The sequence below is a fragment of the Cricetulus griseus genome, unplaced genomic scaffold, assembly GCF_003668045.3.
Source record: "Cricetulus griseus strain 17A/GY unplaced genomic scaffold, alternate assembly CriGri-PICRH-1.0 unplaced_scaffold_141, whole genome shotgun sequence".
NCBI classification, from domain to species: Eukaryota; Metazoa; Chordata; class Mammalia; order Rodentia; family Cricetidae; genus Cricetulus; species Cricetulus griseus.
This window is the reverse complement of record NW_023276855.1, coordinates 12,879-32,322: the sequence shown is the minus strand read 5'-3', so window position 1 is coordinate 32,322 and position 19,444 is coordinate 12,879. Positions and strand designations below refer to the sequence as shown.

At 43.4% G+C, this 19,444-nt stretch overlaps 3 protein-coding genes and 2 non-coding genes across 7 annotated transcripts; 4 read left to right on the top strand and 1 right to left on the bottom strand.

The window, feature by feature from the left end:
* The first annotated feature begins 6,551 nt into the window (after positions 1–6,551).
* On the top strand, positions 6,552–8,950 carry Rpl4 (ribosomal protein L4). Its single transcript, XM_035453725.1, has 6 exons — positions 6,552–6,597; positions 7,219–7,348; positions 7,755–7,911; positions 8,141–8,224; positions 8,319–8,439; positions 8,635–8,950. The coding sequence occupies exons 2-6, from the start codon at positions 7,237–7,239 to the stop codon at positions 8,866–8,868; spliced, it is 708 nt and encodes a 235-aa protein (XP_035309616.1). The 5' UTR covers positions 6,552–6,597; positions 7,219–7,236; the 3' UTR covers positions 8,869–8,950.
* On the top strand, positions 6,913–7,011 carry LOC113838813. The gene has a single exon (XR_003488739.1). It is a non-coding gene; the product is annotated as a small nucleolar RNA SNORD16 (small nucleolar RNA).
* On the top strand, positions 7,548–7,619 carry LOC113838812. Its single transcript, XR_003488738.1, has one exon. It is a non-coding gene; the product is annotated as a small nucleolar RNA SNORD18 (small nucleolar RNA).
* A 144-nt stretch (positions 8,951–9,094) lies between the features above and the next one.
* On the top strand, positions 9,095–17,993 carry Snapc5 (small nuclear RNA activating complex polypeptide 5). 3 transcript variants are annotated; one of them, XM_027434327.2, is made up of 4 exons: positions 9,282–10,197; positions 12,316–12,405; positions 13,199–13,330; positions 14,541–15,294. In XM_027434327.2, the coding sequence occupies exons 1-3, from the start codon at positions 10,108–10,110 to the stop codon at positions 13,310–13,312; spliced, it is 294 nt and encodes a 97-aa protein (XP_027290128.1). In that variant the 5' UTR covers positions 9,282–10,107; the 3' UTR covers positions 13,313–13,330; positions 14,541–15,294. The 3 variants fall into 3 exon arrangements, with proteins under 3 accessions (XP_035309617.1, XP_027290128.1, XP_027290127.1); XM_027434326.2 differs by lacking the exon at positions 14,541–15,294 and adding an exon at positions 17,018–17,993 and having other exon boundaries at positions 9,286–10,197; XM_035453726.1 differs by lacking the exons at positions 12,316–12,405; positions 14,541–15,294 and adding an exon at positions 17,018–17,993 and having other exon boundaries at positions 9,095–10,197.
* On the bottom strand, positions 16,879–18,359 carry LOC113838810 (dual specificity mitogen-activated protein kinase kinase 1-like). Its single transcript, XM_027434328.2, has 3 exons — positions 18,141–18,359; positions 17,764–17,809; positions 16,879–17,231 (listed from the first exon to the last, which is right to left on the bottom strand). The coding sequence occupies exons 1-3, from the start codon at positions 18,218–18,220 to the stop codon at positions 17,118–17,120; spliced, it is 240 nt and encodes a 79-aa protein (XP_027290129.1). The 5' UTR covers positions 18,221–18,359; the 3' UTR covers positions 16,879–17,117.
* Between the last annotated feature and the right edge of the window lie 1,085 nt (positions 18,360–19,444).

The following is a 19,444-nucleotide window of genomic DNA, read 5'->3' as shown; positions in this document are numbered from 1 at the left end:
TCAATCAAGTTGAGGATTTCAAGCGAGATCTTAAATCAAGTGAATCCCATCTAACATGGACTGGATACAATCCATTCAAGACTTTCACTATACTAACATTTTCGTCCTACAGGACCCCGCAAGGCTATCGTCGTCCCATTTCAGTAGGAAGTAACTTGGAGGATGCTACGCCCCCCTTTCCCCATTGTTGTCACTTAGGGTAGTGTATAGACCTAGTTAGGGATAGCTTCCTATTGTTTATGGTTGGGATTGGAAGGAGGTGTTCAGGCTTAGACACCTCTTTCAGATGACTTTAGGATTTAATTAAAATAGATAGTTAGGATGTGGCATAAGCAGATTGTTGTCTCTTCTTATATTTCACCTTTATGATTGTTAATTTTAGATACTTTACATTGTTAAGTTAATCCTCTTTTAGACTAAAAGGGGAATTGTAGGGGAACTGTAGCCACGCCTGCTTAGGGGCTGGCTACAGGTCTGCCTGACCATGCCTGCGAGGGTGATGTAGAGTAAGAGTTTCAAGTGGCTGGGTTTCACTTTCTGTTTTCCCTTTCGGCTTGCTGTACAGACTGCTGTGGAGCTGGCTGGCTACATCACTCTGTAAGTAAGGCTTTTCCCTATTAAATACCCTTCTATTTCTACCTGGCTCCGTATTGGTAATTCCCACTCTATACACTTGTTGCCCTGCCCAATCACAACTTACCTATTCATCTTAGCACAGCCTCCTGGCTTTTCTCCTTAAAACCAACTCCTGCAAAAAAATCACTTGGTGCTTGCTGTTTGCTTTTGTCTGATCCAGAGGCAGCCTTCATCTCTCCTTGCTCCTCCATGGAAGTAAGTCCCCTTTGTGCTGAGAAAAAAAAAGAGAGAGATTGGGCAATTAGCATGTAGAGGTTTATGTACACATAGCCAGCCATGGGGGAAGTCATCTGGTTATCACAACAACAGTCCCAATTCACTTCTGAAGATAGATGGCAGGAATCACTATTTAATTAATGTTCTGTTATTAATAGTGACTCCAGGCTGACAGCCTCTTTCAGCACTGATCTCAACCACTCTGTACAGTGCTTTTGTCTTCCCATGAATGGAGCATATGCTTTTGGCCAGAAAGCATGATTTTGTTGAAATGATAAAAGTGCAGGCAAACTAAAGAATGTAGTGAGCATGCGCTGTTTTACAGTAAGTTGAGTTTACACCGTTTGGATTTTGAGGAGGTGGGGACCTGAGTTTGGATCTCCAGGACCAATATAAATTTGGACAGATACAAGCATCTATAATCCTAGATATTGGAAGCAGACATGGAAGAATTCCCCAGGAGCTCACAAGCCAGCTACCCTGGCACACACAACAACAAATAAAAGCAAGCCATCTCTATGAAGGTAGAAGATGAGAGCTGACATCTGAGGTCATCCTCTGACCTGTACACACATATAAAGACAGGATCATGCCAAGCAGAGGGAGCAGAGACAGAGATAAACACAAAAGAGAAAGAGTGGGGAGGGACTCAAGAAGGGAGGGATAAGAGAAGCATGAGGAAAAAATTACTTAGTTTTAAAGACTGAGGCCAGACCCTCTTCTCTTCATTGGCAGGCTCATAGATTGAACAGGTTGCTTCTCTCCCAAAAGTGGGCAAATACCTGTGTGCTTCATGCCCTATGCATTCTGCAATGATTCACCAGGGCCACTGGAAAAGCATTCCATCAATAAGAATACGGAATTACAGAAGCCTAAAGAGAGGCTGCTAACAGGAGCTACACTGCATGGGAAGAGGAAATCCATGTGGGCAACCAGAATTCATCAGCAAGCCACTTGTGATTCCAAGCATGTCCCATGGATGCCATGTAGGAGAATCACCTGGACAGAGTGGTGGTTCCTAGGTCTATCTTCCAGGACCAGAGATCAGGGCGGGTGCAGGGAGGCCTAAGAACATGATGATCATCAAAAAGCCTAAGCCTGTGAAGCTCCATGAGGAGGTTGTAGAAGGGGACTATGTTAGACCCAGGAGAGACAGGAAACCCCTTTCTCCATCTTGCTGCACATGAGCAAGATGATAGCAAAAGAATAGCATTTCTTTCTGGGAGTGGGCATTGAAAGTGCAGAATGGAGCATACTGAATAGAACTGTAAGCGAAACAGCCCAGTGGTACAAAGATGCAGGACTGAGTCTCATCTAACAGTAGAGAGAGGGGAGTTGTCTCCCTCAGGGCAAAGCAAAACTCTGATCTGAATTGGAGTAGTAATACATCTTTGTTAGCTTTCCAGGCCCTGCAACGGGTATTTCAAACTGTGAGACTTAAAACAATAGGCTTGTACTCTATCACAGTTTGGAGGTTTGAGATCTGAAATCAAAGTCCTGACAGGGTGTGCTCCCTCTGAAGGCCATAGGAGACCACCAGGAAGTTGTCTTCACTTTCAACTGTGACTGGATATATAGTTCTCCCTTCATTTATCATGTCATATCTTATCCTCTGTGTCCCTGGATTTTCCTCTTTCATCAATCAAGGATGCATGCCATGGAGGATTAGGACTCGCCCTGATTCATTTTAATTTTGGCCATGTCTGTAATAGTCCTCAAGATCACATCATTCATAAGTGTTAGAGATTAAGCTATCAGCATGTCTATCAGTGAACACAATGGAACCAATGACAGTATCTAGGAGGTGACTTCCCAGCTCTTGAACACAATTTAATTTAAATCTCATAATTAGATAATGTAATTTGTTTATGGATCCATTCTACCCATTGTCCTGTCTATTGGATATGTGCAAGCAGCACTGATACCTCTATATTGGAAATGCCTTGGAGTTTTGGCACAAGACCAGGAAATAGGATTTTGAGGGATTAGTGTATGCACAAAGTTGGACGAAGAGGGACTATTTTTTACGTCAGATTGTACCAAAGATGTCTTGAGGGACTTATGTCTTTCATTCGATCTGATATCAGGCCATCTTTTGTAGTGCTGTTTGTTCTAGATTCTCTTGTGAATCCAAGCCTGGACTCCTTCCAGGAGCCATACATGTATGTGTCTTGTAGTTTATACATGGGTTTAAAAATGAATTCATGGAGCCCAAGGTGGAAGGGATGTGGTATGCAGTGCACAGTGCACATATTTCACACACGCTTGGACAAGAAGGGACACACTCAAACCTGAAGAAAAATCAGTCCTCTGTCAGATCTGCAAATTCATGCAAAAGGAATTCTAATTTCCTTTTTTAACTTCAACACAGTGGTTGTACCTCAGTCTACTGCTATCTCAGCCAGCAACTTCAACTCTGCTGTTACCTGACTGTTTCTTTAGCAGAGGCCTGGAGATAATTCTTCTCCCCCAGGCACTGGCCCTGTTACTGCTGCTTAAGGTAGCTTTAACTAAATCTCTGTCATCCTAATTATGAATAAGACTCAAGATTCAAAGGCTGGGGTGAAAACCTTCAAGCTCAGAGATGCTGAGTAACAACTACCTAACCCTTTCCCTTTGCTGGCATACACGGAAGACCTGTACTTTCGTTTCCCCAAACCAGAAAAGGCTGCACCACTTCAAACCCTGCCCTACTACTTCCTGTGACTGTGTCTCCTGGATGCCCTCTGAAGCTCTATGATTACTTTCTGTCAACTAATTGCTAACTCAGCCTCCTGACCCAAGGCTAATTTTTATTTAATCAACTCAAATGAAAACTCGGGGTTCACAGTGTGGCCAAATATCCCACAACAATTCAATTTAAAAGGCAATCTCTTTTCTTCCAGATAATAATATCTCCAGTGCATTAGAACTCAGGAGGGGTGCAGAATTTGTCTTAGCTGCCCCCCTTGCCAATTACAGCAAGGGTAGGCATTGTTCAATGGTAGTGATTTAACCAAACATTTTACACTTTACAAGTGATTTCCCCAGAAATAATATCACCTGTGGACTAGCAAAGTGGCTCAACAGGTAATGATGATTGTCACCTATCCAGACTCTTTGACTTCAATCTCAGAGACCTATGTGGTTGTATGGGATAACATATCTCTATAAGTTGTCCTCTGACCTTCACATGTATGTTGTATACATTCATACATGTATCAAAATATTCACACATATTATAATTGTCAAAGGTAGACTGTTACATCTTCCATTTTCTGTTTAAGTTTTAAACATTACAATATATTGCATAGACATGCATACAGTGAATGTTTAGCTGAACAATGGAGCATATTTGTCAACTCACAAACTTATATTCTTATAGAATGAGTGGGACATAGTTCCTAAAATCTACTTTTGGAAAATTTCTGATGTACAGTGAAATATTATTAACTTTAATTCTGTGCTTTTGGTTACTTAGCAATAAAACAAACAAACAAAAAACCAAGAAAACCATTATCAATGAGGTTTTCGCCTATTCTTATGAGAGTTTTGAGATTTCTTTTCCTTTAAAGAATGATTTATTAATTTTAGTTTATGCATATGAGTGTTTCTCTGAATGTATTTATATATGCCATCTGCATGTGGCACCCAAGGGAGACAGAAGCAGGTACCGTATCCATCTGGAGCTAGAGTTCCCATGTGAGTGTTAGGAACTGAACGCAGGTCCTCTGCTGAGCCATCCCTCAAGTCTGAGCTGGGGATTTCTAATCCTTCATTTAGGTCTTTAATCCCTTTTGAGCTGATTCTTTTTATCTTTACTGACCAAATAAGACATTCCAATCAAAGTATCTCTCTAGGAATCCCTATGATAAAAGCTGTACTGTTATTTACAAGCTATGTGACCCTAACATGGTAATTAACATTTCATTGAATCAAGTTCTGCTGCTGTACTATGGGGCAGATAATCTGGCAAAGGAAATAAACTCTTAAAAAGTACCCACTGAAGTTGCTCCTCTGTGAGCCTGTAATAAATGGAAGCTTGTGCTGATGGGACAGATACCCATTATTAAACAAATCAGAGCATGATGACATAGGCAGTAAGTGTCTATCTTCTATGGCAGTCCCAGCACTGTCATATTCTGAAGTTTCAAATAAAGCTACTTCAGTCTTTAATGTAAGTTTTTTAGTAATTTTGCTCTCCTGTGTAGGGCTTCATTGCTAATGTAGTTCTGGTATAATATTTGAACAGTATGTTATGAGGAATAGATACACAGATTAGGACTTTATATGCATGGAATTCAACTTTATTATTGGTTATATTTTGTACCTTAATATCCAAATTCACACATACACACACATCCCAGTTGGTATTCTCCTATTAATATATTTTAATGATGTTATCTAACAATATATTTCCTCTGATTTCTCCCTGGATAAGATGATACTCCAACAGGGGACTTTCTGACAGGCTGAAGTACCCATCCATAGCTCCTAGAAATATTGGTTGCTCAAGTCTGACAGACATGTCCTGAACTGTGCTTGCTGCTTAGTAACAGTGATCTGTACTCCTTATAGCTTCCTCCAGCAGGTAGCTGTGGCCAATGGTAGACTGTTAAGGGAATGTCTTGCTGTGGATACCGCCAATCTGGATTGGTCAAGCTTGTGATTAGAGCTACCTTCCACCACCCTCACTCTTGGCCGGTTCTTGCCTTCTCATACTTTCTGGTTATATTCACCAAGGATACTTTCCCCACAGGCCTTCCACATGGGATTGACTGTCTTATGTTTGTTTTCAAGGACTTTGATCTAAGGCTTTCACTTGGAACTTCCACAGACAGTTGAATGGGACTTTCAAGAAATGAGATGTTTCAAATCATCCTCATGAGGATAATGCTCCAGAAAAGGTTCTCAGGAACCTTTAGCTTCAGACTTATGTACCTCCCAGGAAACATTGCTTTACAGGAAGCATCAAGGGCATACGGGGCGATCCTGTGAAGCCTCAAGAAGGCCCCTGCTATTGAACAAATTGTTCACACAGATTGTTAAGGTTTTGGAGTAGATTCACAATTTCTCGACAGACAATTACCCCTCCCTTTGAAAACACCTTCTGTAATACAGGGCCTGGATAAATTTACTGAGTCATGAGACTACTGATTTTTGCAACCTCCATCTGCTGTCATAAGATGAGGAATACCTGAACCATAAAATCATCAAAATCATTGTTTGGTGAAATGGTAATAATCTATGAGACTAGCACAAAGTGAATCACTGGCAACCCACATGAGAAATTGATATCTACCTCAAGAAAATCTAGCTTACACCCACCACCTGTCCACACTTCTTCAAAGTCCAACTGAAGATGTTCTGCTTTGTAAAGAAAGCCCTCTTTGCTATACAGTGGGAACCTGCTTCAAACACACAGAAAGAAAGAGGAGAGGAAGGAAGAAAGGAAGAAAAGAAAGAAGCAAGGCAGACAGAGACAGAGAAAAAAAGCACCAAAGCTAGGAAACTATATATTTTATTTGTTGACATTCAGGAATTGGCAAAACTATGGAGACAGAAAACAAATTAGCAGCTGCAGGTACTAGAGACATAAAAATGCTTATACAGGGACATGAGCACACTTTTAGACAGGAAATTTAGACAGTCTACATTTTCATAATGGGGGTAGCTGCACTTCTGAAGCTATTTGTCAAAATTCATAGAACTATGTCCTAAACGGGTAAAATTTAGCAAAATTTAGCTTGGAATGACATCAAAAAGGTAGGTTCAACATCACATTTACTATTCAAAATGCAGATTTTGATTAAAAGGGTTAGTGGGTCAGCTTTTAGTTTTGATTAGTGATGGATTATAGGAATCTCTGAAAGATCCATAGATGAGAGCAGTTGTATTAACCCGTTCTCTGTAGGTAACATATCTCTAGTACAGCGTAGATTTAATTTGTGTTATTTAGAAAACAAAAAAATACAATATTTATATAACCACTACTGTATCGCATTTGTCATTTGTGTGTAAGAGGAGAACTTGCAGGACTTACTTTCTTACAGGACATGCTTGATACAGTGCAGTTTTGCTTGCAATGATGTTGTAATTTGCGTCCTACTCTGTTTTCAGTGACAGTTGCCTGCTGTCAGTAAGCTGATTCAGAAGGTTGACGAAAATTGTTACTGAGCAAGTCATAACCCTTTAGTAACTGAGATATGAAATGTGAAATAATAAAAAAGAATTGTGAGTCCCGGGGACCAAACATCAGGTTTGGCTGAGAATGCCTCTATCTGCTTGACAAGGCTTCTCCAGCATGGGTTTTTGTTCATTTTTAAGCTGGAGAGCTGATGGAAAGGTTATACCTTGATCAGAATACTAAGGCTGCTCCCTCTATAGGTCTATGCCTCTCAGAGAATGAGAGCGGGCAAAGGCAAAATGAGAAACCGAAGACGGATCCAGCGCAGGGGACCCTGCATCATCTATAATGAGGATAATGGTATCATCAAGGCCTTCAGGAACATCCCTGGTAAGTCTTACAATGTTAAAGAGTTTTGAGGCAGGGATTCTCTGTAGCTTTGGGGCCTGTCCTGGAACTAGCTCTGTCGACCAGCCTGGCCTCCAATTCAGAGCACCACCTGTGTGGGGCAAGTGCTGTGAAGTGCGTCACCACCACTTGACAATGTTAAAGGCTTTAACTGCCTGTTTGGTACACACTCGCTCAGCTTCGGTAATGATGAAATTCCACTTCATGGTCCGTGCTTCTGAAATAAACATGATTTTGTGCAAGTTCTGATTCCTAGATGAGTGAGTTCCACCATGAAGGCTTGAACTTCACAATTCATTAGACTTGAGTGCCTTGTGTAGCTCAATGAGCCATAAAGTTGTATTCCCCTGTCGATTGAATCCAGACTGATTCTTCCTTGCCTTTGAAGGTATTACTCTGCTCCATGTGAGCAAACTGAACATTTTGAAACTTGCTCCTGGTGGACATGTGGGACGTTTCTGCATCTGGACCGAGGGTGCCTTCCGAAAGTTAGATGAGTTGTATGGGACTTGGCGTAAGGCTGCTTCCCTGAAAAGTAATTACAAGTGAGTGAGTTTCCTATATTTATTATGCATGGATGCCTAGAGTGTATATTTATATTCACACTTGATTTAGGTTTATATTCCTAAATTACGCATTGGATTTTTACATTTCCTATTTTGAGGGTGTAAAAACTCTTATGTACTTGGAGAGTTAACACAGTTGAAATGCAGTTCTAATGATTTACCTTCAGTTAGAAGATTAAATTTTGGACTTACTGACTTTTTTTCCAAGCCTTCCCATGCACAAGATGATGAACACAGACCTAAGCAGGATCCTAAAAAGCCCAGAGATCCAAAGAGCCCTCCGAGCACCACGGTAAGGTTTTGATACTTAAAGCTCTTGCTATAGCCCGATACTTTGACTTTTAAAGGTTTATGTGTTGATTGATCCGTGTGCTACCTCTTTATAGCAAGAAGATTCATCGTAGAGTCTTGAAAAAGAACCCACTGAAAAACCTGAGAATAATGTTGAAGCTCAACCCGTATGCAAAGACTATGAGGAGGAATACCATTCTTCGCCAGGCCAGAAATGTAAGCCATAATTTGCTGTGTCAAGCATTGTTGGTCTTTTGACCCACACCCGGGTTCTCACTCCTTAGCTGACTGTCCTGGGCATCACTATGTAGACCAGGCAGCTGTTAAACTGACAGATTCTTCCTCTCTCTCAAGTACTGGTATATAAAGTTGAGCATTTAATTCTTAATTTCCTACTTGTCTATGTTGCAGCACAAACTGCGGGTGAAGAAACTAGAAGCAGCAGCAGCAGCGCTAGCAGCAAAATCAGAGAAAGGCGCAGCAGATCAGAAGTCAGTAGAGAGTAAGAAAGAAAAGAAGCCTGTGGATGTCAAGAAGCTGAAGAAGCCTGCAGGGAAAAAGGCTGCAACTACCAAGAAACCAGCAGCTGGGAAGAAACCAGCAGAGAAGAAACCTACCACAGAGGAAAAAAAGCCTGCTGCTTAGAATTATTAAAGTCTGTTTCATTCCATAGAGCAAAGAGAGACAGCCTATTTGAATAAACCTGATCAAAGATACAGAGAAACAATCTGTGTGAATCTTAATTGTGAATGTTTCCAAGATCTCCCTTCCCCCTTTGTAGAATGAATGGTGGCAAGACACTTAGAAATAATGGGGTTCTGGGTATCCAAGCTTAGGTCATCAGGGTTGCAGAAAGAACAACATTTTTCTGACTAGCTTTTAGAACTGGTCCCATAAAGAGGCCACAGTAACCATCAGAGGACATGTAGGCCCTCTATAGGTGTGGTATCCTTGGGAGTGAAGTACTTAAACTACTTGTGTTAACCAGCAGTGATGTTTCCTCATCTAAACATGTCTATCTGGTCATCTGACAATTGACCTGATTTCTTGTTGCCTTCGTGGTATTTGGTCAAAACCATTAGCAGGCATAGTGAGCCCTGAAAACACAAGTCTCCATTATGATGGGACAGACTTAGTAGACTTCCTATGGGAGGCCTTACCCCTCTCCGTGCACAGTATGGGAGGGTGAACTGGGATTGGAATGTAAGAAATAAAATAGAGGAAAAATAGGTCTTGATTGTAACATAGGCTTTTTCATGCCCTGCAAAGTGGGACCTTAAGGGTTTGAACTTAGAAGTTGGTTTATGCCTGCAAATGTCTCCATCTTTCGGGTTTTTTTGTTTTGGTTGTTTTCAAGACAGGGTTTCTCTGTTCTGGAACTCGTTCTAGGCTGGCCTCGAACTCAGATTCGCCTGCCTCTGACGAGTGCTGGGATTAAAGGCGTGCACCACCAACGCCTGGCTGTCTCCAGCTTTTGTAAAGCCATTTGGTACATTCGACAGCGGTTGGCGGTGATAGTGGATGCCTTTTCATCCCAGCACTCCCGAGGCAGCAGCAGGCTGATCTGGAGGCCAACCTAGTCTGCAAAGGTACACAGAGAAAGCCTGTCTCGGAAACCCCCTCTAAAAAGGGCTACGGTCGTAACTGACTTCCTGAGGCCTATGAAACGAGTTTACTCAGTTTCATTTTCTGGAACCAGCAACAGAATTAAGCCTCCAAGTTCCTTGGTTTTCCACTATCCTGTTTCAGACTCCCGGTGGACACTAAACCCATACTAAGTGGATTGAAGAGGATAGTCTGGCGATCAATGCCTGCTTCCGAGAGTCGGTAGTGACGTCATCACCCGGCGCCCGGCAAAAGACAGCGGCCTAACGAGCTGAAAGGATGTTAAGCCGGCTACAGGAGCTTCGCAAGGAGGAGGAGACCCTGCTGCGTCTAAAGGCGGCCCTCCACGACCAACTGAACCGCCTCAAGGTGAGCTACCCGCCCTCCAGCCGCAGCCCCTCGCGGGTGTCCGGGCGCATGCGGTAGAGCTCCGCGCAGTGCAGCTTCCTCCCCACCGCTCAGTCCTCTAGGTCTTCAGCGGCTCAGCCCCCTAAGCCCAACTCTGGCTCGCTAGATCCCGCCAGAGCTGCTGGTTACTAGTGTTTGTATACACTGGAAAGGACTTTAGTGTTTAGATCCTCCTGGGGTGCTAATGAGGTCTGGGAAAGAAACTTGTTCCGTAGAGTTTTCAGTAGCTCTTACACGGGAGCAGATACTGACTAGGAGGAACCCAGAATTACATTTACCTTGATCACTCCCTAGACCAGGGGATAATTTTTGGCCCCTGTGAAATGACGATGGTAATCCCAGCACCTCACTCGTATGCAAGATCTTTAAATATAAGTGACATGAGGATTACAGAAACCCTTTATAAACTGAACTTGTATACAGTGGTACAGACTTACTGCACCTTACTGCACTCACACTTACTGCACCTAATGATTGTGTGTTGATTATTTCCCAAACACAAGTACCCTGATGCTCCAGGAAACATCTGCATTTTCTGATCTTCTGTCTTCACTTTCTCATTAATGTGTAGACAAACTCAGGCCTAGGACATCCATCTGTGTCTGTGGAGCCAGCTTACCCCTGACTTTTTTGAAGGTGTGGTGGAGGGAGGGAGGGAGAGGGACAAGGGAGAGGGAGAGACTGACTGAGACTGATCTGGAACCTTCTCTGTAGCCCAGGTTGATCTCAAGCTTGCGATCATTTTGCCTCCTCCAGTGCTGGGATTACAGGAATGCAATTGCACAACAAGCTACACCTGACTATATATAGTTATCTATGTTTTTGTCTGTTTATCTATGTCTTTTGCTTGTTTAAATTTTATATCTATTGGTGTATATAATTTTGTTATCTATTGCATGTATGTCTGTGCAATACGTTTATGCCTAGTGTCTGGAGAGGGCAGTAGGAGGTGCTTGGATTACCTGGAACCGGAGTTACAGGTGGTTGTGAGCTACCATATTTGGGCTGGGAATAGAACCCAGACTCTCTGGAAGTGCTCTTAACTCCACTGATTCATCACCCTGGCCCCTATACCTGGCTTTTTAGTGGTGTGCCTGCATTTCCTCACAGAGTTGCTTGGTTGTGGGGTGTGGAAGCCTGCAGCTTAGCTAAACACTTAGAAAGACCCTCATTTAAAAAGAAACAACAACAAAAAACAAACAGGTAAGCAGAGGCAGGTTCATCTCTAAATGCAGGGCCAGCCTGCTTTTCAGAGTGAGTTCCTGGACAGCCAGGTTTACACATAGGAACCCTGTGTGAAAAAAAGCAGGTAAAGCTGTGTAGGGAACCTCAAAGTTAGCTCAGTACACTGCAAGACCAAGTTCTCAGCACAAAGGAGATTCATTTGCCCCAGAGGGAGAGGCGGCAGGGAATAATAACAAGGGAAAGGGGACAAAAGTATTTGTCCCTTAGGACAAAGGACTGCCTCTGGATAGAGACAAGATAGACATGGCCTATAGGAAAATAGCAGCTTATAAAGGTACAAGAGGAAACCTCGTGTAGGATGGGGTGTTTAATTTTAATTGAGCATGTTAATTAGATAAGCCAAGGGGAGATTTTGATTGTTGGACCTTTGATAGCTGGACCTTAGTAGTCAGCCTCAGGAGGAGGGATTGGCCAAATAAGGAATGGACCATGGGGGCTAGCTTCAGGAATGTAATCTAATGATTTTAATGGGGAGAAGGGCAAGGCCTGCCAAAGCCACATACTCCATCTAGTGGCTCTTCAGGCCTAGTGTAGTGGTGCACACCTTTACTCCCAGCACTTAGGAAGCAGAGGCAGGCAGATTCTGTGAGTTCAAGGCCAGCCTGGCCTACATGCAGAATTATGGGACAACCAGAACTAGATGGCGATACCCTGTCTGGGGTGGGGTGGGGAGCAGGTAAAGGTTAAAAAACACCCTCTACCTTTCTGGAGCAGTCCTGGGATTGGAAGCAGTTTCCTCTCATGATGCCAACCTTTACAGCATCCAGTGGAATTCACTCACTTTGGTACCCCAGCAGACTACTCAGTAAAATGTCCTCATCTCTTCTTCCCTAGGTGGAAGAATTGGCCCTCCAGTCAATGATAAGTTCTCGAAGAGGGACTGAGATGCTGTCTTCTCAGCCTGCACCTGAACAGTTATATGATGTAAGTTTAGTTAACAACAGGCTTCCAGATAGTGTGGAGTCCCATTGTTGCCTTGCTGCATGGGTTAGCGAATGCTGTATACCACATTATCAAGTCCGAAGGACCCTGGAAAATGCCAATCAAATATTTGGGGCATGAGGGAATTATCTGCGGATTGAACCTGGGAGCTTATACATGGTAAGCAAGCATGAGCTACATACATCTCCAGGCCCTCAATATTGTAGTTCAATAAATAGCTAATCTACATTAATCTATCAGGCAATAATAGCCTGTCTTTTTTACTTGTCAGATTTAAGCAGCCTCTACTCTTGTATTGTACACCACTACGCCCGTCCTTCCCAGTTACTCAGACTGCCCCTTTATTTCCAGTCATTCAAGTGAACCCCAAGAAACTGGTAATGATTATTGTGCTAGAGAGGTCATGGTGAGTTTTGTGTTGAAGCAGTGTCTTATACACCCAGGCTGGCCACCTTCTGATCTGGGGTTATAGGCATGTGCCCCCACAAATGAAATTTGATTTTAAAGAATTTGCTGGGGATTTTGTTTGTTTGTTTGTTTGTGTTTTTGAGAGGGTTTTCTCTGTGGCTTTGGAGGCTGTCCTGGAACTAGCTCTTGTATACCAGGCTGGTCTCGAACTCACAGAGATCTGCCTGCTTCAGCCTCCCAAATGCTGGGATTAAAGACGTGCACCACCACTGCTCTTGGAATTTGCTGTTTTGATGAAGAAAAAAAGAATGTTCTGATTTGAGACTCAGCTCCCTCCTAGTCATGTGCATGTTCTTGTTTTACACAGATGTCAGTGCATGTAGACAATGAAGCATCAATCAATCAAACCACACTGAAGCTGAGCACAAGGAGCCCTATGGAGGAAGAGGAGGAGGAGGAAGAGGAAGAATCTGATTCGTAAAGGCAGACAAGAACTAGGGTTAGTTTTACCAACTAAAGTTTTAAATCTCAAGCACTTGCCTTGGGTCCTGGGGCTTATGTGAAAGAGTATATACACTTGTGAATGGGAATATACACTTGTTTTAACGTGTCTACCATACAAATATCAAGACCTGAGTTTGAGTCCCCAAACCTGTGTAAAAAGCTGGGCACAGTGTTACATGCCTGTAACCCCAGCACTGAGGATAGGGAGACCAAAGATCCCTGAAGCTGTGTGGCCAGCCCGTCTATTGAAACCAGTGAGCTTCGGGCTCACTGAGCAACTATAGCTGAAGAAAATAGTGATGGTGGGAGTGGAGGTGCAGTACTCAGGGTTTAGAATAGTGCTAGTATACAGCAAGCTACAAAGATTTTTTTTTTTTCCTGCTCAAGTATATGAAGCAATTCAAGGTCAACTTCAGAGGACTGGGAAAAGGTAGACTGTTATCTAAAAGATCTTTAGAGAAAAAGAAGTTGTGACATATACACACCTGTAATCCCAGGCTATGATATTCTCCAGCAAGAATGACGGTCACCCACTGAAGCCAGCCAGGACTATAGCCAAAGCAAAACACAATGCAAAGTCTTAGTATGGCTTAATCTCTAGAGCATTGTGCTAAGTGAAATAAACTAGTCATTCTATTCCATCTTTTTCCTGAAAAAGGCAAACACTATACAAATTGAAATAGTTTTAGTCATTACTAGGGACAATCGTAAGGGAAGTGATTGGGGGATGCAGAGGCAGGATGTCAGGCCAGTGTGATGGTCTACATGACAAGTTCTGGGACAGCCAGGACTACATAAAAGAGAACCTGTCTCAAAAAAGGAAAAATGCCATGCAGTGGTGGTGCACTCATATAATCCCAGCACTCAGGAGGCAGAGACAAGTGGGTCTCTGTGAGTTCAGGTCAGCCTGGTCCTGCTGTTGCACAGAGAACCTTGTCTCAATGGCCAAAAAAAAAAAAAAAAAAAATCTTTTTGAGTATGTGTGTTGTGTGTGTGTGTGTGTGTGTGTGCGCGTGTGCGCGCACGCGCGCACATATGTATGTAAGTAGATGTTGGTACAAAGCTCAATTTCCTCAGAGCTGCAGTTGCAAATGTTTGTGGGATGCCCAGCTTCTAATGTGGGTGCTGGTATTTAAACTACCTCACAGTTGCACAGCAGTATTCTAAAGGATGAGGTCACACATCTTGTTTTTCTGACTTTGCAGCTACCTCATAGGCATGACAAAACCAGCACTGAGAGTACCTCTCCCTGGAAGGTGTAGTTAACTCTGTAAGTAATGAAAGGAAACCACTTCCCTGTATAGCACAGCGGACTGACTAAACCTGGATGAAGGCTCTCCTATGAGAATGGTTACCAGAACTGCAGGCAGGCCCTGCTACAGAAAATAAGAAATGGTCTGGGAGAACAAAAATCATAGCTTATGATTTTCCTCAGACAGATGCCCAACCCCACTATGCTGGCAAGGTTTTTGTCAGCTTGACACAAGTTATAGTCATCTGAGAAGAGGAAACCTTGATTGAGAAAATGCCTCTGTACGACTGAGCTTTAGAAAAGCCTGTAAAGTATTTTCTTGGTGGTTGATGTGGGAGGGCCCAGCCTCTGGGTTGGTGGTCCTGAGTGCTATAAAAAGAAGTCTGAACAAGCCAGGGTGGTGGTGGTGCACACCTTTGATCCCAGCACTCCGGAGGCAGAGGCAGGGGGATCTCTGAGTTCGAGACCAACCTGGTCTACAAGAGCTAGTTCCAGGACATGCTCCAAAGCCACAGAAAAACCCTGTCTCGACACCCCCTCCACACACACACAGAAAAAGAAGTCTGAACAAGCCCGTAAGCAGCATTATTTCACTGCCTCTAAAATAGCTTCCAGGTTCCCACCTAGTTTGAAAGTACCTTCCTTGGTTTACTTATAGTGGACTGTGATTCAGGATATGTAAGCCAAATAAACCCTTTCCTCCTAAATTTGCTTTTGGTCAAGGTGTTTTATCCCAATAGAAACCCCATGACACCCAAAAGAGACTACTTATTCACAGGTCCTGGAAAGGTATAGTCACAGTTCTGCATGAGTATAGTTGTTCCAAAGAGTGAAGTTGACCCATTAGCCCACCACTGCACAGAGCTGGCAGTGTGTGGGCTGGTGTGTGTGTGTGTGTCGGGGGGAATGGGGAGTTGTTCTTTTTTTCTTTTTCTGAGACAAGGTCTCTCTACATAGCCCTGGCTATCCTGGAATTCACTATATATACCAAGCCATCTGCCTTTGCCCCCCAAGTACTGGAGTTAAAGACGAATATGCTACCATGCCATGTGTGTTGGCTAGTTTGAATGTAAACTCAAAACAAGCTAGAGTCATTAAGGAGGAGAGCCCCAACTGAGAAAATGCACCCATCAAATTGGCCTGTGGGCAAGCTTATGCATTTTATTGAATGATGACTGATGTGGTAGGGCCCAGCTCACTGTGGGCTGTGTCACCCCTGCGCTGGTGTTGCTGGGTGCTTTAAGAAAAGCTAGGCAAGCATGAAGGGCAAGCCAGTAAGCAGGGTTCCTCCATGGCCTCTGCTTCAGTTTCTGCCTCCAGGCTCCTTTGCTGAGTTCCCTGGACGATGGACTGACTACAAGCCATAAGCCAAAGTAAGCCTCTTCCTCCCCAAGTTGCTTTCAGTCAGGGTGTTCATATGAGCAACAGAAACCCTCAGATGTAGTATTTATGCCTTCCAGTTGTGTTCCTGTCTTCACTTTCCCCTACCCCAGTGCATGGCTAAATCACTTCATTTCCTATAGTCTAGAGAAATTGAAAGGCCTGCCACAAAAGCAGAAATATCTTTTCTCCTTTTTATTTTAACTCGATAGTATTTTTATTAGAATAAGAGATTAGATTGATAAACATCTGGATTAAAATGGTTAAAGGGTTTTCATACAGTTTGTAGGCACTATACACGTTGTTTACAATAGCATTGGTGCTTGGATTGGAGGAAAGATAGAACTCTGACACATACTGATGCCATAATCCATTTGTGACATTCAAAAATAACTCCACCTATTTAGAAACACTAATCCAAACTTAAGAGACACACACCACACTAAGTACTCCACATAGTATATTTAAAAATAAATATAGAAATACAACCAGAAGTCTAAAAAATCACCACAGTAGACAGACTGAAGCCCCAGCTATCATGGCAGTGATGGGCTCTGGTTAGATTTTTTTGTTTTTGTTGTTTTTGTTTTTTTGTTTTGTTTTGTTTTTTTATGGGAATTGCTGAGTTCTATATCAAAAGCAAAAAATAAAAATAACATGATGTACACAATCTGATGCTCATTTCAGTAGCAGCAAAGCATGCTTCCCATGCACTGCCTGTGAAGGGTCTCACCAGGCTCCCTCTCCTCAGACTGAGAGGTCACCAGCAAGAGTGAAGTACCAAGGGTCCGAGAATCCTGACAATAGAGGCAGCCAGCCAGTGAGTCACGGAACATGAACAGCAGTGCAAACATCAATAAGAATGACCACTCAGGTCACCAGGGTTTCACTATAGTTCAGCCTGGTATATGTTTTGATCAACATACATATAGCCCCAAGCACAAAGCCAATCACTTAGGGGAGTAACCATAGTGATAAAGACAGTGATATTAAAAATGACACACACAAGTACAGTTTGGCACATGCTGTGTTCTTCATCCTTTGTCACAGATGAGATGCACGTCTGAACAGAGACAAGCATGGGAGAGGCCTGAAAGCAACATGGCATGCCACTGGGCAGAGGATTTCCTCTTTGCTGCTTCCCAAAGGCTCAGATGCTAGCGGCATGGGTTGGTGTGCTGGGCTGGTTAAGCCCAATGGTGGAGCAGAGCCAACCTGCGAAGTCTACCTCCTCAGCATCAGATCTCTTGATGAAAGCATGAACCTGTGTGCAGAAAACAGGGAAAAACTACCAGGAGGGAAAAGCAAGGGAAAACTGCCTAGGTACCACTTGGAAGATGCTTATAGCATTGTCCCTTTAGCAACAAGTAGGCTAGCTGCAGCCCAGAGACCCTCTGCCACACATATAATCTGGGGCAACTTTGTCTCTCTGAGCAACTCTCTGAGTTTGTTGGAATGTACACTACACTCACGGCTGCACATGTCATGGAGTCTGGATCTTAAAAAGTATCACCTTCCTATGTCATGGCCATCACACAAGAACTAGATGAAGAGTAACTCAGGAAATGTGAGGTGAACCAGGCAGAGATAGAAAAGGCCTGTTCTCAGGAAGGTTATGGATGCTGGCCCCTCCCTGACTTGCATCCCAGCTGTGTGCCCCAACCCCGTAACTCATAAGAGGACTGAGGAGACTGATGTCTGGCACTGTGCAGCCCCAAGCATGAAAAAAGAACAAGAGGTGGGGCAGGGCAGAAAGGGGCTCAATACGATGGATACACAGGCTCTTTAAGACTTACCAGAAGCTGCTTTAGATCTGCTCTCTCTGCAGGGTTCTTTATTAAGCTGGAAAGAAGAATGATTAGTGTGAGTGCACTGGTTCTCAGTCACACTGCTGTTTGCATGGCTGCCCTTTACACTGATGGCTTAGGAGCTGGTGCCTGAGCCTTGCTCACCCTCCGTTCTAGGCACACCATCATGCCTAAGCACATAAATGAAGTCTTGGTAAATAAACAAAGCCAGAAAGCAATAGAACAATCCCTGAAGGTCAAGTAAGAGTAGTGCCCAGGATCAGATAGTCATGAGTCCCAGCAATACAAGGGGTATAGCACAACCAGGGTTAATGCAGAGGGGAAAGGGTAAGGCCACGGGTGTCAGAAATACTGTGCAAACTTACCATTTATTCACAAAATCTTGAAACTCCAGACTGAATACTCCACTGGGCAATTTTGGAGGAGGCTGCAAACATGTCAACATGTGAGACACTCGACTCCTGCTTCAGTCATCTCCCCATCACACCCATGTCTGTGGTCACTGCTACCCTCATCAGTTCCAGGAAAGTGGCCTTAGGAAGTCCTGCTCCTCCTGGCTCACCTTGTTGGGACCACTTCATGTATTCTACCACTCTGATGACTGAACAAACTATGCTACCCTCAGCCTGTTCACTCTGAAATAAGGTTGAACTATCAGCTCTAGAGCCCTCTGACTTTAGACATTAAAGTGCAGAATGGCAGTATAAGAGTGGTGACTGGCCTGGAAGTGCCAGCAGTAGTTACCAACAGCAGAAGCCTCAGGGAGGCACAAACTCAGACATGATAGCACCCCCAGAAATCATAAAACCCTTTTATGAACCCCAAATAGTCAGAGGAAGCTACTACATTAACTGGCAAAGCTGAGTATAGATGAATATTACTGACACATTGCAGCAACGTGGTAGCTCCCAGGTCTCTGGCATGGATCCTGACAGTAGTTCTAGGAAATCTGTCAGTTTATGTGACCTGTGCCAGCAGCTATGTGTAGCTTTCTTGGGAGGAGCAGTATTTGAGATATGCATTAAGATGTCCCTGCTCTAATGAGACACTAGCCAAAGCATGCAGGAGGCAGAAGCAGCTGAATCTCTTGAATCTCTAGGCCAGCCTGATCTACATAGTGAATTCCAGCTAAGGACCCTGTCTCAAAAAACAAAGGGAATGAGGGAAGCAGGAAGGAAAGAAAACACCAGTTGGATGTTGCCTGCTTATAGTCCCATCACGTTGGGATGTTGGGGCATTTGAGACTATTCCTGGCTACATAATGAGAGAGGCCCTATCTAAAACAAACACTGACCCAGAAGGGGTCAGTTTCCATAAACAGGAGAAGGGCACGCCTGTTCTTGGGAGGCAGAGCCAGGCAGACCTTTGAGTTTGAGGCTAGCCTGATCTACAAAGCCAGTTCGAGAACAGCCAGGGATACACAAAGAAACCCTATCTCTATAGTCCAAAAGGAAAAGAAAAAAAAAAGATTTTAAATTCTGTTACTTCAGACACCCCCTACTAGCAAGACATAGTATATGACTACTGATAAGACTAAAAAGAATGGCTGTAAGATCCCCCTTCCTCGGCTTCCAGTACTGGGATCGCAGATGTGTGTCACCAAACAAAGCTCATTTACTCATTTTTTTTCCTCAAGTTTTTTAAGAGAGGGTTTCTCTGTGTAGTCCTA